Source organism: Watersipora subatra, chromosome 10 (genome assembly GCF_963576615.1).
Source record: "Watersipora subatra chromosome 10, tzWatSuba1.1, whole genome shotgun sequence".
In the NCBI taxonomy this organism is placed as follows: domain Eukaryota; kingdom Metazoa; phylum Bryozoa; class Gymnolaemata; order Cheilostomatida; family Watersiporidae; genus Watersipora; species Watersipora subatra.
The window spans coordinates 56,293,369-56,312,887 of record NC_088717.1 but is presented as its reverse complement, the minus strand read 5'-3'; the positions used below and the strand labels follow the sequence as shown (position 1 = coordinate 56,312,887).

The 19,519-nt window shown below is 35.9% G+C and overlaps 1 protein-coding gene across 1 annotated transcript; it reads left to right on the top strand.

Moving 5' to 3' along the window:
- Positions 1-402: 402 nt before the first annotated feature.
- Positions 403-18,463, top strand: LOC137407234 (ATP-dependent DNA helicase PIF1-like). Its single transcript, XM_068093838.1, has 3 exons — positions 403-569; positions 1,392-2,687; positions 18,319-18,463. The coding sequence occupies exons 1-3, from the start codon at positions 403-405 to the stop codon at positions 18,461-18,463; spliced, it is 1,608 nt and encodes a 535-aa protein (XP_067949939.1).
- The last annotated feature ends 1,056 nt before the right edge of the window (positions 18,464-19,519 follow it).

Genomic DNA, 19,519 nt, shown 5'->3' with positions numbered 1-19,519 from the left:
CTGTGCGATGCTATATGTACACCATTGAATGGCAAAAATGTGGACTCCCTCATGCACACATTCTAATTTGGTTATGATCGCATCAGGCCAGAACAGGTTGATTGTGTCATTTCTGCGGAAATACCAAATTGAGTGGAAGGCCCTGAGCTATTCAAAATTGTCACTATATGTAAGTACATGGTACATGGTCCATGTGGCTAGCTAAACGCTGGTTCACCCTGCATAAAAGACGGCACATGTATCAAAAAGTACCCCAAGGCTCTCATTAAAAACACAGTTACTGGCATAGATGGGTATCCATTGTATCATCGTCGTTCTGCTGATGATGGAGGTTTCACTAAACAACACACATTGTGAGCTGCTGGAGAGGCCTACGACATCACTTTGGACAATACATGGATAATGCCTTACTGCCCTTTGCTGTCCAAAGTATTCAATGCACACATCAATATCGAATTTTGCAACTCTGTGAAGTCCATCAAATACATTGGCAAATATGTCAATAAAGGTAGTGATCAAGCAGTGTTCGGTTTGGAAAGAGATGGAGCACAGGTCGATGAGAGTGGAAGGTACATCAGTGCAAATGAAGCAATGTGGCGCATATTCAGTCTCCCCATTCATGCACGACACCTGACTGTCCAGCATCTGAGTGTCTATCTCGAGAATGGCCAGAGAGTGTATTTCACTGTTCAGCAAACCTTCAGCAACAACTTCAAGAACCACGTGACACTACCCTTACAGCCTTTTTCAAGCTGTGTATGCTTGATGATTTTGCCAGGACGCTTCTCTACTGCCATTGCTAGCCTATTACACCTTTGACGCATCCACAAAATGCTGGAAGAGATGAGTTCAAGGAGCTGCAGTGCCTGATCATCCTGGCATATATCGAACTGATGCCCTAGCACGGGTATACACTGTTCACCCCAACAATCGTGAATGTTTCTTTCTTCGAATCATGCTGCATCACGTAGTTGGCCTAGTGTCCTTTCAGCGTTTAAGAACTGTTGAAGGTCATGTCTGTGCCACTTTCCATAAAGCGTGCAGGCGTTTGTGGCTGTTGGAAGATGATGCACAATGGAGGGAGGCTTTGGAAGAAGCTGCAACTGTACAGTCACCTGCCCAACTGCGCAAGTTGTTTGCTATTATGTTGAGCCCCTGCCAGCTTTCTGACCCTTTTCAGCTGTGGCAAGAGTTTAAGGACCATTTGGCTGAAGACATCCTGTTTCATGAGCGACAACTGCTTTAGGATCAACAACTGCAGTTCACAGATAGAATGTTCAATATTGCTCTTATATTTATTGAAGACCAAGTGCTCGAGGTCATAAACAACAACCTTTCAGTTTATGGACTTCCCAGGCCTGTTAGAGTGGAGCAATTCCTGTTGTGTGTAGGGAAATATTACGCAAAACGGCATATGATCGTGAAGAGCCCCGTCGCCATGTTGAAATCAATGGACCGCTGCTGCTGGAAGAGCAAAGAGCAGCATATTACACCGTTTCGAAGAAAATTGAACAAAGCAGTGGCGGTATAGTGTTTCTTCACGCACCAGGTGGGACCTGCAAAACCTTTGTCACTAATATTATATTGGCAAAAGTACGAGAGTCTGGAAAAATTGCTTTGGCTGTAGCTTCATCTGGTATTGCAGCTACCTTACTCCCTGGTAGCCGCACTGCGCATTCAGCACTGAAACTGCCTCTTAAATTGGCCAGAACTGAGAATTCTGTGTGCAATATCAAAAATACCAGCGAAACTGCCCAACTTCTGCAACAATGCGTTTTTATTGTGTGGGATGAGTGCACAATGTTGCATAAGCTCGCATTTGAAGCTTTAAGTCTTACACTAAAGGAATTGCGTGAAAATAATAGATTTTTCGGTGGTGTAACTCTTTTACTTTCTGGAGATTTCCACCAAACATTGTTTGTCATACAAAGAGACAGACCCGCTGATGAGATAAATGTATGTATCAAATCATCATTTTTGTGGCCTTCTGTTGTGCAGCTGCATTTGACACGAAATATGCGTGCCGCTATTCTTGGCAACGAAACAAGCGCACATTTCGCTGCTGGACTGCTGCGTATTAGTGAAGGGCGGTTGCCAGTCAGTGCTGAGGATGGTTTGGTGTCACTTCAGGAGAACCTTTACCCTATTCTGCGACAGAGGTTCCAAGATGTTGACTGGTTATCTGAGCGAGCTATTCTTTGCCCCCGAAGTGACGCAGCTGCTGCCATAAACTCACAGCTTTTAGCCCATCTACCTGGCAATTCAAAAACCTTCACTTCCACTGATACGTCGTTGAATGATGACGCTGCTGTAGAATATCCTGTTGAATTCTTAAACTCACTGGACTTGCCTGGACTTCCTGCTCATAGATTGCAGCTAAAGATAGGAACACCAATCATGCTTCTTCGCAACCTCAATCCTCCAAAGTTGTGTAATGGCACTTGGCTAATTGTTACGCAAATGTTTTCGCATGTACTTCAGGCCAAAAATGTTTCAGCATTTGGTAGACTCGAATCTGTTTTTATTCCAAGGATCCCAATTATTCCAACGAATCTACCATTTGAATTTAAAAGGATTCAGTTCCCCATCAGAGTCTGCTTCGCTATGACCATCAACAAGTTACAAGGTCAGTCCCTCAAAGTAGCTGGTATCGACTTACTGTCCCCCTGCTTTAGCCATGGCCGGCTGTACGTTGCCTGCTCAAAAGTAGGCACAAGCCGAAATCTGTATGTTCATACATCCAACAAAAAAGCAAAAAATGTTATCTATCCGCAAGTGTTGATTAACATTGGGTTATTGTTATGTCATGCTTGCATTAAATTAACATTATGTTATTGTTGTGTCATGCTATGTTCTTCATGTACTGCTATACCTACATATTATGCACACACAGCATTTTCTAACATATTTTTCAGTATATATATATTTTCATGCATTTGTTTTCCTTATTGTGTCTCATAAAAAGGTTATCATATTGGCGTTCTGTTTTATTATTGTAAGGTGCTAATGCTTATCTGCCTTGACATCATACTGTCTGTGCTGTTATACATGTAAACTTTACTGATAATAAATTTATTAACACAACCACATTACTGCAGCACTGTTTGTATATACCATGCCAATACACAGGCTATAGATGAGCAACTGGTGAGCCATGATTAGTGTTAGAAGTCTCCATTCGATGTAGAGGTGTAGAAGTCATGTATAGTGCATGTAGATTTCTCCATTCAATAAATGCTGGCGATAGCTCAGCAGTGCAATAACAAAATATTTTGTAGAATTTCTTAAAACATGCACAATTTTTCAATACTGCCGGTTTGAACAACTTCAGTTTGCCTCGCAATGTCAATTTCATTATCAGTTCTCTGTACAAAAATCGGACAACTCCCATTTTAGTGGTTTGAGACTGATGCATTGTAGACTAGCTGTAAAACACATTGCAGATTTCCATTGTTCTCCCCAAAATGATTGACATGTATGATTGCATATGTGTATGCTGTCTGATCAGCCCAACAGTTTCAGTAGACTGCATATTTGGAGTTGTTTTACAGTATGAAAGACAACTCTCAATCAACCTTTTGCTGTACGTAAATCTGTTCCCGTTGACGGGTAATGCAGCTAGCTATGTATAACAGGTAATGAGTCCAGTATACCGTAAAACCTCTATTTGAATGTCACATGTAGAGGTTTTACGGTATATACATATCTGGATAATAGATGATTAATGAAGAAAAGGAATCATGTATTGTCTACACATATCTATGTGGAGAAAATAACTCCTTATAAACTTTTAAAGCAGTCTCCGGAATTTCCCAAAATTTCCATGACTTTCTGTTAAGTAGAAAGTGTACCAATGTAAAATAGGTAACTGTGATGTAATGGCATGATGAAAAGAAATGAGGTATTTTTATAAAATGCTAATAATCTTTACTGTGTATCGTCTTATCGACACTAGACAACAAATTCTGTTGAAGTTGCTGTACTTATTCTATGAACCAAGGTTCATCATCTTCAGGTGTGTCGGACGCTTGCTGTATAGTGGCAACTGTTTCTTCATCTATGTCATCTTCAGGAGTTGCAGGATCAAAGAGCATCACTTTAGTCTGAAGCAGAAGATGAAAAGGAATGTTAGGTGATGACTCGTCAAGACAATATTACATGATATCTACACCACTCTAGGGATGCTGTCAGATCTTTTACACATACCTAATAGAAGTACTTAGCAAAACCACAAGTACATACATTAAAATTTAGCAAATTGTAAAGAAAAATGTAATCGCTACAGCTAACTAATTACAACTCAGATTATATGAGCTTCAAGTGCTAACTGCAAGAAATTTCTGATCTGTAAGGCCTGTCATCAGAATTGACCCAATTCCTGGAACATTACTAGTGCACATGTAATGCATAAATGTACATGTACATGCATTAAACTCACCAGATGGTTGTTTATGTAGCGCATGGTGCAGCTAAATTTAAATATAAATGTTCCTTTTTCTTATGAATGTCAAACTTGCCTCTCTCTCTGCAATAGATTGAGTCAGTAAGTTTATAACTATACTTAATGACATGTTAGATGATACAGACAAGAGATTGTAGTGAGTACAATATAAGGTACGATATACCAGTGTTCAGTGGTTGGATCAAAGAACCTTCTAGAAAAGATGGCAATGAGAATCCAATCTTATTTAACAATCATAGAGCCTTAAAATGATGACTAGGAATGTGGAATCTGGAAAACTAGACTTATCTCCCCTGTTCTGCTAGTAAGACTAAGAGAATGATGCTATGATGACATCATAGTAGTTCTACACTTTGAGCAGACCATGATAAGAAAATAGTTTTTTCTAGTTTTTTAACAAGATAGGACAACTCTCATACTCTATATTGATGAGCCTCTGAGAGCAGTGAATCTAGAACACTGTTTTAGAAGCAGACTCATTTAAGAATGGTTTTATATAAACATGGGATGACAACATTTTTAAATTTACTAAATCCTGCAAGACACTAACCAAAATAACACCAAATGACACTCTAACGCAGTTGTACATATAGTTGAAAAATTGCTTAGTGCGTACATACATTGACTCAGTGCGCAACTTGGGCCTGTTTTAGTGAACACAACATGGCTATCTTTGCAGGATAAGTAAAATGACACACAAAGCTTTTGGTAACCTTCTGAAACCTCAGAATAATTGAGCCAATTTGACAAAAGAAATACCTTTTGTAAAGCTTGAACTCGTGTATGTTAGTACAGCAACATTCTAACCAACTACACTAATCCAGCACATTAAGGTATAACAGAATAATTATGGAAAAACATAGTATTTGTGTTTTACGACAAAAAAGTGAACAGATGCTGAATAAAGGCCAATCTTTACTATAATAAGAGTGGGATTCATCCATCTGGCTGTGTGCCCAAAACTATGCTAGGAGTGTTAAAAATATTGCCACAAACTTGAGTTGAACTCACATACACCGATTAACAGCCAGACATACCACCAACTGTACCACTCTACCACCTTGCTGTGTTGAAGACTAATTGTATACATAGTCATTACATGATGATCTTTCATGGCACACGAGACTGCCAGTATACTAGTAATAACTAATAATATAGATAAAGCTTGAAAAGAGGCGTTTTATTGATAACTAGCTCTCTGACAGTCTAGTGTACTGTGAGAGATCATCATGTGTGCCCATATAGCACAGAAAATAATTAGCTGCATATTTATACTGAAATTTTAAAAAGTAGTCGATTGGTGCAGAGGTTAGAGTGTTGGTCTACCATGGTGAAAGTCAGGAGATCAAATCTCCTGACTGATCAAATCTCTGTGCATGTGAAACACTGCCATCTTATCCATAGAGTTATGCAAAACTACAGGCTATGACACTGACTATTAAAAACTCAATTATAATATAAGTTTATTGTTACATTTAGAGAGTAGAACAAGATACTAGAGATGTTATACTTTAACATATGGTTTAACTCACCCAGTATTATAGAGTGTAACACCCAAGCTGTGCTGTCTATACTGGTAGTTGATACAGATTTCTAACTACAGCTTTTCTCATACAGCTCTCCCTTGATAATGACACAAACTGCTCAATCGTGTACTAAGAACTGGGAACTATGTAAGTAACTTCACTATCTAAGTAATTCCACAATTTTTGCAGGAAACAATGCTCTGCGCGCATATGCACAAATCATAGCTACAGAAATCAATTGGACTCTTGACTCATTCATAATCAAGGACCAATCAGCCGTATCACAATTCTCTCAATCCTATTTACTCAATGTAGAACATGTTGGGAGAAAATATTTTATAATTATTTTAATTAAATAATCTAGTGCAACTAAACAAACTGTAGTATTAAACTATATAAACTTTTATACATATGTGCTACATTTTATACAAAATATAAGCTTTGATTTTGTATATTTCGGGTAGTATCATTGGTGCCAACAAGAAAGTTTTCCATCAGTAGATTTAATCTCACTGCGTAAAGTCTGACCAGTTGCGTGGAAATATTTATTTGTTGATGAGCCAATTATTTCAACAAACTCCTGTATATAAATAAAGAATAGAGAATAAGTAGCTGCATATTTATGCTGAAATGCTAAAAAGTAGTTGATTGGTGCAGAGGTTAGAGCGTTGGTCTACCATGGTGAAAGTCAGGAAATCAAATCTCTCAGTACATGTACCTACCTTGAAGCACTGCCATCTTTTCCATAGAGTTATGCAAAACTACAGGCTATGACGCTGTCTATTAAAGACTCATTTATAATATAATTTTATTGTTACATTTAGAGAGTAGAACAAGATACTACAGATGTTATACTTTAGCATATGGTTTAACTTACCTAGTATTATAGAGTGTAACACATAAACTGTGCTGCCTATACTGGTAGTTGATACAGATCTCTAACTACAACCTTCCACATACAACTCTTTTGATAATGACAAAAACTGATCTACAATTGACACAAATGATGCAAATATGCATCTATTCTGTGGAGGGTCAATTTTGTGTTTTGTGATGTTGTTTCAGTTACAATACTCTGCACACATACCGTAAAACCTCTAATTGAACGCCGCCTCAATTTGAATTCCATCTCCATCCCCCCACCCCCCCCCTCCCGCCTCCCCCTATAGAGAAAGGGTTGAAAAATAGAGCACAACGGCATTCAATTAGAGGTTTTATGGTTCATTAACTCAAAGCAATGAATCTATCCATTTGCTTTGTGTTAAAGTAGTGATGTTTTAGTGAAAAAATGAACCATAAGTATTTTAATTAAATTAGCCATTAGATCTAGACAAACTGTAATATTAAAATATAAAAATCTATATAAATTTACGTTGCATTTTTTCTCAATAGATGTAGATGTGTTCTGTTTTGATACATTCAGGATAGTATGTTGTCAACAGGGAGGTTTTCCTTCAGTAGGACTATGCTGACAAAAGGTCATTACGACAGACAACACTTGACTAGACTTATGAGGACTAGACTAGGTTATGAGGTAGGAGTATGAGTACGACGACCCAATGGGGATCTAGTTGTAGTTATCTCCCCTACAGTCCGATACTGAATGTAGCATAAATAGTTTTATAGTTATCATTCATTCGTTCATTCATTATTCAAATAGGAAAAAAGTTTTGTGATGTTGTTGTTTCAATTCCATTGCTCTGCGTGCATATGCGCAAAGCATTGTGACAATCTTACCCAGCATACCTTCACTCACTCACCACTAGCAATGAATCTATTAAATTGTATTGGGTTAATGTAGAACACAAAAAATGAACAATAATTATTCTAATTAAGTGAGTCATAGCATTTTAACAAGCTGGAATATTAACATACATCAACCTTTATATATAGATGTTGCATTTTTACTCAATAGATGTGTTCTGTTTTGATACATTCAGGATAGTATGTTGCCAACAGGAAAGTTTTCATTCAGGAGGACTATGACAATAAGCTACAAAGACCTGAATTGCATGAGCTCGTTAGAGGACAACTGTACAGAACCCAGACACTGTTTGACAAATGAAAGTCCGAAAAAGTAAAGACCGAAGAAGTGGGGGTCGACTGTATCTAGTAGTAGTTATCTCCCCTACAGTACAGTACTTACTGATTATACCATAAATAGTTTTATAGTTATTATTCAGTTGTATAGAATATTCCTTGGAAGGTTTCCCAACCTCTTGATTTAGTAATGATCTATGAAAACCTAACATAACATGACCTTGATAGAGGTGAACTTTTACTATAACCTCTAATATTAAAATGATATTCTCATGTCCCCTTATGTTTTGTGTACTTTTAGCAAACCCTCGTTTCCTTTTTGTGTTTTACACCATAAGGAGCACTTCAAAGACTACGGTTTTTTTTAAAACAATTGACTGCGCGCCCTAAATACGATGTGTCCTGTGTGTGGACTGAGTTCTAAAATCTGTTTTGTCTCTTTAGTAAGTTCCCTATGGTCACCGCTCCATAGATCATTTTTTGTTAAAACAACGAAAACTTCTGCCAAGTGTACAACAGAGATGTGCTGCTTTCAGTACTTTTACACCAGGAGTATTCATAAACAACATGATATACTTATTTTACTAAACAACAGGAAGTGATGAGTAGCAGGCAGATCTCTCAATACAACCTTCCTTGTACAGGTCTCTTGGATCAAACTGTTGCCAACTGATCCAAAAATGCACACCTACAGTTTCCAAATTATAATCCAGTAAGAGTTCTCTGCGCGCATATGCACAGGGAATACTGATATCCTTATATCTTCCAGTATGCCTTGCTTCTAATCTGCATGAAGCACCGATGAAATCTGTCAATACGCAACGGTATCAGAATGATGTTACTAAAGGAAATGAGCATAATAAAATTTATAAATTAAACAGAGCAATGCACTAAACATTGCTATATTTTTTTAAATGTTTCAAAACTTGCATAATCAGTATTTTTAAACTTATCACTTAAATTGTTTTAAAATTAAAAAAAATTATTGTTATCAACATTTAATCTCTTTTCTAGTAGGTTCTCAGACTTCCTTGGAACTACATTATGAAACTCAACTCCTTTGTTTGAAAAAGCCCAATGTTCCTGCCTTGTTTGAAAAAGCCTATGTACCCTGCCTGAGCAACCACATATATGTACATGTACAGTATACCGCTTGCAGAACACCTTCAGGAAGTCACTATGATGTCACTTTACAATTAACAACAAACTCACTATGATATCTATAAGCAGTCAGAGAGCAGACTAGCAAGATGTGAATATTTACTTTTTAGTGGAACGTTATTAAAACTACGTATGCAAAATAGAGTTGTAACAGATACATGAATAAGCTGGAAAATGGTAAGAACAAGTATGATATAGTAGTGTTCAATAGTCGGCTCAAGGAACTTTCCAGAAAATATCCAGTTTTATTGATTTTATCGATTTTATTATTTTTAAGCGAATCCACTTTTATTTAACAATTCCAGAGCTTTAAAATGATGACTAGAGATGAGGAATCTGTAAAACCAGACTTATCCGCCCCTGTTCCGTTAGTGAAACTAAGATAATGATATTATGATGATATCATAGTGGTTCCATACTTTGAACAGACAATGAGAAGATACTACTGTAAGGAGCATTTTTGGTCAGCTTTAAAAGGTAGGACAACTCTCATACTCAATATTGATAAACTTGTGAGAGCAATGAATCTACAACTCTGTATTGTCTTAGAAATAGATTCATTTCAGAGAGAATGGTTATACATAAATAAGGGATGACAACATTGTTTAAATTTACAAAATCCCGCGACACACTACCAAACAAAATAACACAGAATGACACTATACACTCCCCTGTTTTATTACTTATACTAATAAAATGATATTATGGTGACCTCATAGCAGTTCCATAGTTTGAACAGACAATAAGAATATACTACTGAATAGAGCAGTTTCATAAGGTAGGACAACTCTCATATTCTATATTGATAAACCTCTGAGAGCAGTGAATCTACAAAACTGTTTTAGAATTAGACTTATATGAGAGAGAATGGTTACATATGAGTAAGGGATGATATCATGGATTATGAGAAAATTGCTAATAGCGGCAGCCTTATTACGACAGCGCTGGTATTTACGAGGGAAACTGATAAGAACTGGTTGATGCTATGTATACCACTGAGGGTCAGGAGACAACTCCAACCTCAAAAATTGTTACATGTGATCAGCAAAGTAACGATTTAACTAATGACCATTTGACTGTAATGTTCCCTTAACAAGCTCTCTTCTCAGTATTTTAATAATCATATATATTACTTTCCTCTACATACAAATCAGTTTTCTTATATTTATATGTTTCTAAAGTTTTTCTATACAGTCCCCGCATATTTTTAAGTTTACAATCAGTAAAAATTAAAATCACAGTTTAAATTCTCTTCTAAAATTAAAATGAATTTCAAAATGTGACATATTGAACTTGAACAGCAGGGCTAATCTCTCTTCTTCTTCAGTACAGTCACAAATATTTTCACAAAACTTTGCGGAGATATGAGGCAAATGAGGATTTACATGTGCTTCTCAAGAGTTATCTCCTACTGTATATTCTCATATAGTCATAATGGAAACACCGTACATTACTACTGTTTACAAGATGTATATATTGTAGTTAGTATCCAACTCACCAGGTCTCTCTGTTGGTCACAACTTATGCTTTGTGTATGTACTGCAAGAGCTGAAGTTTGATTATGCACGGGTACATGTATATATATATATATATATATATATATATATATATATATATATATATATATATGTACATAGTTACTAGTATGACACTTAATGCTGATTGGTCAAAGATAAAAGGTTTTTTACTATAAGCTCTTCAATATAACAGCTGCACAGCACATTTAGGATTGCCTACATATTTCTATGTTGCCTCCGAAACCAACTTTATTCTTATGCATATGCTTATGTGTTACCATAGTGCCTATTGTACTTGTTACCTTTTCCAACCAGTACAAAGAGTACACATACTTTTGAGCAGACCTTTTGTGTCAGTTATCCATAAGTGCTTTGCTAGCCCAATTTGAGTATTACAGCCTGTGACTATGAAAACAGTAGCTAGACTTACTCCCTCTAGCTGGCTGATGGTAGTGAATCAAGGAGCTTCATCTTGCATATCAATAACGCTGTTTTATATGTTCATCAAATGGAAAAGCATATTTCTGAAGAACAGGAGATATATTCAGACAAACAATCATAAATTAAACATTAATAACATGTTAACAATGTGAAACAGATATCTGAATATCATATAGTAATTTTTCAAACTCAAAATATTTCATATCATTCTGAGATTATACACAAAATTGTGATTTATACTACCTGGTTAACAAGTTAACATGTAATAATCTATTTATATAATACAATTCCTTTTCATTTAAATATGTTAAGTGTTGTCTTACAATCATTAGCATGTAAAAAAGTCATTTTTTAAAATACATCTTGTAACTTCTAGTAATATGGCTCAGGAGTTAAACCAGTTACCGTAGTTAAGAGTCACTACAAGCTTTTTGATGCTTTTGGCAAAGTATTGTTGGCACTCTTTAGTTTTTATATAGATACCTGACTGTTTCTATGAACCCATTCTATACAAATAGATATCTTTATAGATATCTGACTGTTTCTATGAATCCAGTCTAAATACATGTAAATAGATATAGATACCCGACTGTTTCTATGAATCCAGTTTATGTCAATGCAACAGTTTTTTATTTATTAAGGTACATATTTGGTATTCTGGCCATGATAAGAAAACCGTTTTACTTAAAGTTATAAATACCGTCTCTATGTCAAAAAACAGCCCCATATTTCACCATGAAATTGTTTCAGTATTTTACAATGGGAGGACAACTAACATCTGTGAACTTTTGAGTGACTACTCAATCATATATTAATACAATACAAAGAAAACGTGACAGCTGTTAATCTACTCCAAACTAGTTTCAAATTTGATTAGGAAGGCCTTCTTTCTCTACATCAAGCTTACATCATTGCTATGTCAAAAGAGGACAACCACAAGCAACTTGCTTTAAAATAATTTCAGATTTGTCATGTGAAGACAACTCTCACTTCATATATGGTTGTGATTGAAAACTAACAATGATAGCAGGTTTAATGAGCCAATATAGGTCATCTTATCAATTAGAATTTGTTTCTTGGTAGCTCTTCAAGTCTTTCTCATATACATACCTAAAATATTTTTCATAAGCATAGTTGCAGTTGTTACAGAGCGCCACTATATACAATTGCAGAGTTCTCTTAAAAATTCTGAAAGTCAAATACTCCATGATTTCTGCTATTAGCCTTTTATAGGTTTTGCAGCTTAGCTACATGTACTAGGCTGGTACAATCACCGCACGAGGTTACTGGCATGACGAGGAATCGTCAAAGTTCCAAACAGACCTGCCAACGAACTACGTTGGAGTTCATTGGCTAGATACTGCGTTCATCCTCAGCCAGTTACGGTGTTGATCAACTCCTAGACGGTTTTCCTCATAATCTATGAAATGCAATGATCAAAGATCAATAATTTCAACTTTGTTGAGACCCTTATCGATGATGAAGGTTAACTTTTTAAACTAATTGGAAATGTAAATTCCATTTTAAGAGAAACCGCGCTATATAATAATTTTATTTACCTTTTGTTAGAAAAGTTTCAGCTTTTATGTAAAGAGTAAATATGGAGTTTGAATGTGTGTTGGGACAGTTTTGTGTAGGTCATCACTTGGAGCTCTTATTATTGTGTTTAGAGCTTAAGAGCTGAACCTTGTTAGATCTATGAGATTCCATGTCTCAATTTGTAGGAGCATCGAAGTTTCTATCGGAAAAAAGATATGAGCATGCAATATTGGTCAATCACTACTGAGCACCAGAGCATCATGACAATAAAGTACTTACTCGCTTGTCTTCATTCAGGGCGGCTCGAGTACAAGACTCAGTACTTGTAGCTGCTTAAAGGCTCGAGTACAAGACTCAGTACTTGTAGCTATTTAAAGGCTCGAGTACAAGACTCAGTACTTGTAGCTGTTTAAAGGCTCGAGTACAAGACTCAGTACTTGTAGCTGTTTAAAGGCTCGAGTACAAGACTCAGTACTTGTAGCTGTTTAAAGGCTCGAGTACAAGACTCAGTACTTGTAGCTGTTTAAAGGCTCGAGTACAAGACTCAGTACTTGTAGCTGTTTAAAGGCTCGAGTACAAGACTCAGTACTTGTAGCTGTTAAAGGCTCGAGTACAAGACTCAGTACTTGTAGCTGTTTAAAGGCTCGAGTACAAGACTCAGTACTTGTAGCTGTTTAAAGGCTCGAGTACAAGACTCAGTACTTGTAGCTGATTAATTAAGGCTCGAGTACAAGACTCAGTACTTGTAGCTGTTTAAAGGCTCGAGTACAAGACTCAGTACTTGTAGCTGCTTAAAGCCATGCTATCCGTTTCAGATTATACCAAAGTCATGCTTAAAATCTACGAACATTTACGCATGATTGTATCAAAAGATTGGGCTGTGTCACATCTCATCAAATTTCCAACCATCATGTCTTTGAAGTAACCCTGGAAAGGACACATAGCAACACAGTATAGATTGTAAGAAATGCTTACAACTTAAACCCGCCCGGTGGTAATAATTTAAATGCCGTAACCCTGTAATGCTGTAACCCTGTAACGCTGTAACCCTATAAACGCTGTAACCATGTAATGCTGTAACCATGTAACGCTGTAATGCGGTAATTTAAACCCACTAGTAGCAATATCAACTATTGCAATGGTGACAACTAGTGATGCCATTTTGCACTTTTTGTTTCTGATCATTTTAACCCCGGCCAAGTTTTGTTGATTTTAATCTTGAAACAACCTGGCAGTCAGATCACCTCAAACATCAGAAACAATCGCAAATGATTGAGAAATACCAATACTTTCTGATAAAATCTACTGAAATGTTGTGCAAATTCATCTTTAAATCATTACTACAGGTCAGATTGTCAGCATTTGTTACAAGCTATATATATATATATATATATATATATATATATATATATATATATATATATATATATATATATATATATATATATATATATATATATATATATATATATATATATATATATATATATATATATATATATACATATATACATATATACATATATACATATATATATATATATACACGTATATATATATACATGTATATATATTTATCAAAGTTTGTTGTCATTGTACATGTCCAGCTATAGCTATTAAAATTTTGGAATAAAGAACCTGTATTGGAGGTGGCGTTCTAATAGAGGCTGGTGGTGTATTTTTCAAATGGCTCGTCAGAATTTTCGGAAAATGAATTTAGCCCTATTATGGGCAAAGCGAACATCGCCTATATTTCGCTCTCTTTTTCTGGTGGAATGATATTAAACTTTTTGGATGCACTAAATCTGCTAACTTACCTCCAACTTGTCAAAGGTCTTTTAATAAATATGCATTGAAAAACCGAGAAATATCTCTACCAGTTGATATCTATTGCTTGCACTTGACCTGCGTTGATATTATAGCCCGTGTTCTTCTTTGCAATTTGTTGACACTTTCAATTTTTAATTTATTCTAAATTTGAAGACATTTTTATTTTATATTTACTAATGTTGCATAAAAACAAATTGCATTCATTGATATGTTTGCTACAATTTGTAGCCAAAACAAGCTTTTTATGTGCAATAGAAGAGGAGTTGCGAGCGTCAATCAATTGTATGATCAGATTACCGCAATGATGCTATCAAATAATATGCTATAAATTTGCAAATATATAAGTTATATAATCTATCCAATGCTATAAATATATATTCATGATCAAGTGACATAAATGAACCACACTGATATGCAGAAACAAAAATTAACGTTGTTAAAACAACAACTTTGCATCATTTGCTCGGATAGCTGTGTTCTGATTGTTGATTTCGATGGACTGGATGTCTTATAGTTGTCCAGTACTTTTCACAGTGTCTTCTGACCTCAAATCTTCATCCGCACTGCTGAACTAGTTGATATTAGAGTCTAAACAATTTTTTGGTAGAGCAAAACGTTTACGCGCTGCCTTTAGCTTAAATGTAGTGCATAAAAGTTTTGTTCGCTGAACGTAACCTATGGTTCAAAACTTGCAAATCGTTTTTTATGTAGATGTACATCAAAGTATTAAGACCGCGTTAAACAAAGAACTACTATTATCCTGGGACAGTTATTAATTATTTTTTATGGTGCTGCTTTCTAAGTTCATCTACCGTTATAAATTTAAACGGTTTTTATATTTGTACTTCGAATTGTTAAGACCACGTTAAACAAAGAACTACTATTAGCCTGAAATCATTATTGATTATTTCTATGGCGTTGCTTTCAAAATTTTAACGAAAAATGCGAAAAGCTTTAGAGTTGGACAACAAGAGAATTGATTGTTATTATTGTTAATGACACATTATTAATACTGTTTGGTGGACACTTTTCTCCTGATCACTTGACATTATGGGCGAATAAAGATCAAAGATGGTCAAATTGGCGGTCAAATAGAGGTGGTGTTCAAATAGAGGTAGCGTTCAATTTGAGGTTTTACGGTATATATTGAGAAGAGAATACCTAAAAGGAGGTTAACTGGCTTTTGCGCAGATGTTAAAAATTAAAAAAACAAAAAATTTGTTGATTCTTGTTGTACAGTTTTAGACGAACTATAAAACTTTTATGAATTAGAGCCAAAACTTACACAAATGGGTGCAGTTAGAATTTTCTATTTGTTTTTATTGGCTCTCTCTCCTTCCTTTCTCTCTCGCTCCCTCTCTATCCCTCCCCTTTCCTCCCTCTCCCTCTCTCTCCCTCTTCCTCCCTCTCTCCTTCACTCCCCCTCCATCTCCCTCCTTCTCTCCCACTCTCTTCCTCTCCCTCTCTTCTCTCTTTCTCCCTCTCTCAATCCCTCCCCTCTATCTCTCCCTCTCTTTTTCCCCCTCTCCCTCTCTTTCTCTCCCTCTCCCTCCTTCCCTCTCTCTCCCGCTGCTTCCTTTTCTCCTTCCTTCTCTTTTTCCCTCTCTTTTTCCCTTCCTCACACCCTTCTTCTCTCTCTCTCACTCTCTCCCACTTCCTTCCTCTCTTTTTCCCTCCCACTCTTTGTCATTTAGGCAATAACTGTCTTATGGTTCAGGCTTTATCACTAATTTCCATGCAGTTCTGTTTTGTGCCTTCTCTTGCCATCTGTTTGGAGCTAGTTCATGCAACTTCGTGTTACGCTTAGCTACATCCTTGTATCTCAGTTTGGGTTTACCATGATTCCTCTTTCCTTTGTAGAGTTGTGAATACAAAAGTTGCTTTGACACTCCACTCATGTTCCACCCTGTATACATGTCTCAGCTAGCTTAGGCCTTTTTTATTCAAATGTCTGCAACTGTGGATGGCAGGCCTACCCATCTTAGTATTTTTGTGTTTTGGACGTTCTTTTTCTAGGCAAGATCTATTATGCTGCGTAGTTGTCTCAACATGATTGCATGCAGTCTCTTCACTTGCATTTGATACACTGTCCAGGTTTCGGCTTCATATCATAGGATTGTTAGGATTACAACTTTAAGGGTTTAGTGTATTGTAATGTAAACTAGTGAAGGGTTTAGTGTATTGTAATGTAAACTAGTGAAGTGTTTAGTGTATTGTAATGTAAACTAGTGAAGGGTTTAGTGTATTGTAATGTAAACTAGTGAAGGGTTTAGGTGTATTGTAATGTAAACTAGTGAAGTGTTTAGTGTATTGTAATGTAAACTAGTGAAGGGTTTAGTGTATTGTAATGTAAACTAGTGAAGGGTTTAGTGTATTGTAATGTAAACTAGTGAAGGGTTTAGTGTATTGTAATATAAACTAATGAAGGGTTTAGTGTATTGTAATGTAAACTAGTGAAGGGTATAGTGTATTGTAATGTAAACTAGTGAAGGGTTTAGTGTATTGTAATATAAACTAATGAAGGGTTTAGTGTATTGTAATGTAAACTAGTGAAGGGTATAGTGTATTGTAATGTAAACTAGTGAAGGGTTTAGTGTATTGTAATATAAACTAGTGAAGGGTTTAGTGTATTGTAATATAAACTAATGAAGGGTTTAGTGTATTGTAATGTAAACTAGTGAAGGGTTTAGTGTATTGTAATATAAACTAATGAAGGGTTTAGTGTATTGTAATGTAAACTAGTGAAGGGTTTAGTGTATTGTAATGTAAACTAGTGTAAACTAGTGTAGTGCTTAGTGTATTGTAATGTTTACTGCTTTTACTTGTTTTTGTTACTTCTTCCTACTTGTTGTTTTTACTTGTAATCTTACGTCACTAAGCAGTAACAACGATAATTACCTTTTCTAAATTAGCTGAAGATGACAATTTACCTTCAGCCAACTTTTAATCTGATCCGTTAGATAGAATTGCACTGAGTGCGTACAAGTAAAACCCTTTTTGTTATTGGCTGATACAATTTTCTGGTTTTCCACTTTGTTTGAATGCGCACTAAAACCTATAAAATTTTATCTGAAGCACTCCTTATTGATTTTCATCTCGAAATGTTTACTTTAATGAATACACACAGCAAGTATTTTTGGTTAGACAAGCTCGCTAGGTACTTGACTTAGGACCCATTTAAAACTAATTATGAATTGCAGCTCTAGATTTTAACCACTTGCTCGTAGAGGCCTTTTTTAGATGACATACAAGATTATGTGTACAAACTTGACTAAGTCTCTATGATCTGCATTCTGATCTGCTTGTCGGCGCATTGTAGCGCTTGCACACTGACACACCAGGTGTCACTATACTGTCACTGTATGGAAACTTAGTAAATGTATTACTTTCTGAGTTAGTATTTAGTACTTGCATTACTCTTGTAAAATAACAACTTTTACAAAAAAGTCAGGAATGATAAACGTGCTTTAGGCTTAGAAATAGTTATGGCAACTATTAATAATTTTTATTGTTGATTAGGTTATTTAAATGTTATGCTGAACAAAGTTTTCTTGAATCTGGCTTAGCAAATTATAGACTACTTGACAGCTTCAAAATTGCTTTCATGTTTAGCTGTTTATATCTGGTGTAAAAATACATTAGAAGTTTTTCTACTATATAGGATACTGAGGTATTTTTACCACACACTGTTTTTTGTTAAGCACATTGTTCTTAATAAGAAACACTACAAAAAACACAACACTTCTATATCGTGCTTCCTATATTGTGTTCCTATATTGTATTCCTATATTGTGCTTATCAGGCTCTCTCTGCATCCTGGTAACGAGGCAGACAAATTAGTAGAGCAAACACAGTCACTAAAACAGAAGTTTTTTCCTCTCAAATCTAGCCCCAAACTTCTTTGTATCTCACCATTAGTTGAAGAGATTCACTTCACGTGCTGTTGAAAGTGAGGGAGTACGAGAGTAGGAAAGTTCGTACCTTTACAAGCAAGCGATAGATTACAAATCTATCTCTAAAAACACAGGATGGCACATCTTTTTTTAAATATCAAAAGTTTTCCTTTCATGTGTTGTTTAGTTAAACAATATATACTAAAATACATTATTTGTAGAATGAAACAGCTGCTGTTTACAGAACCATGCAAAATTAAGCATAAAAATCTAAATTGCATAACGACTACTTGACAACCAACCAACCTATCTAAGTGATAATTAGTATAACAGTGCTTTGTCGTTGCGACGCTTGCCATGCGCATTAGCAGCCATACAGGCTCAGCAATGAGTATTTTTAATGATTATGTAGGTGACAGAATAACAAGTTACTATTTAAGTACAATTACAATAAAGTTCAATTTACTATGATAGATGCACTTAGGAAGTGATTGAGGTGTAGAACAGAAACTAGTAAATTTTCCGCCTGTTGACGGAGGAATGTAACAAATTAAAATATATGCGAAATTTTCTTTCAACAAAGAAAAACAGTGAGACATCTTCAGTACCTTTCTAAAATGACTGTTACCAATATTACATCCTAGTTAGCAGTTTTAATTATAATAAACTTGAAAGGTGATGCTTTCATAAAGGATCTGTATCAGGCTTTAGAAGTTATTTCACCTCAAAGATTATATTGTAAAGGTTTTGTGCGACCTTCACTTTTCCTCCACTAGTACAAGACTCGGTGCAAGAGTTTATACATATATTTTCTGCTTAGTTCATAAGTTGTACAAAAATGCTCAAGTAACAGGCAATGAACAGGCCCAGAATAGCTCTGCTCTTCTACACAAATGTTCGAGCTTATATAGCTAGTAAGCTCTGCCTCCGTTCTAATTGGTTGGACCCAGCACGGCTCGGCTTGGCCCGGCTCGGTCTTGACTCGGCACGGCTCTGGCTTGGCTTTGGTTTGGTAAAATGTAAGGGGGCGCCATCCACCACACACTGCCTCTCCCATTGGCAACTAAGGTCTCCAATTTATGTCCAGAGGGAGCACCAGTTGAGCCAGAG

Bases quoted from the DNA above. Each gene is read 5' to 3' on its own strand.
- LOC137407234 (XM_068093838.1), top strand. From the start codon at position 403: ATGCCTTACTGCCCTTTGCTGTCCAAAGTATTCAATGCACACATCAAT. The intron at 570-1,391 runs GTACATCAGTGC...TGTTGTGTGTAG, and splicing joins CAGGTCGATGAGAGTGGAAG to GGAAATATTACGCAAAACGG. The intron at 2,688-18,318 runs GTACGTTGCCTG...TGTGCTTATCAG, and splicing joins TGCTTTAGCCATGGCCGGCT to GCTCTCTCTGCATCCTGGTA.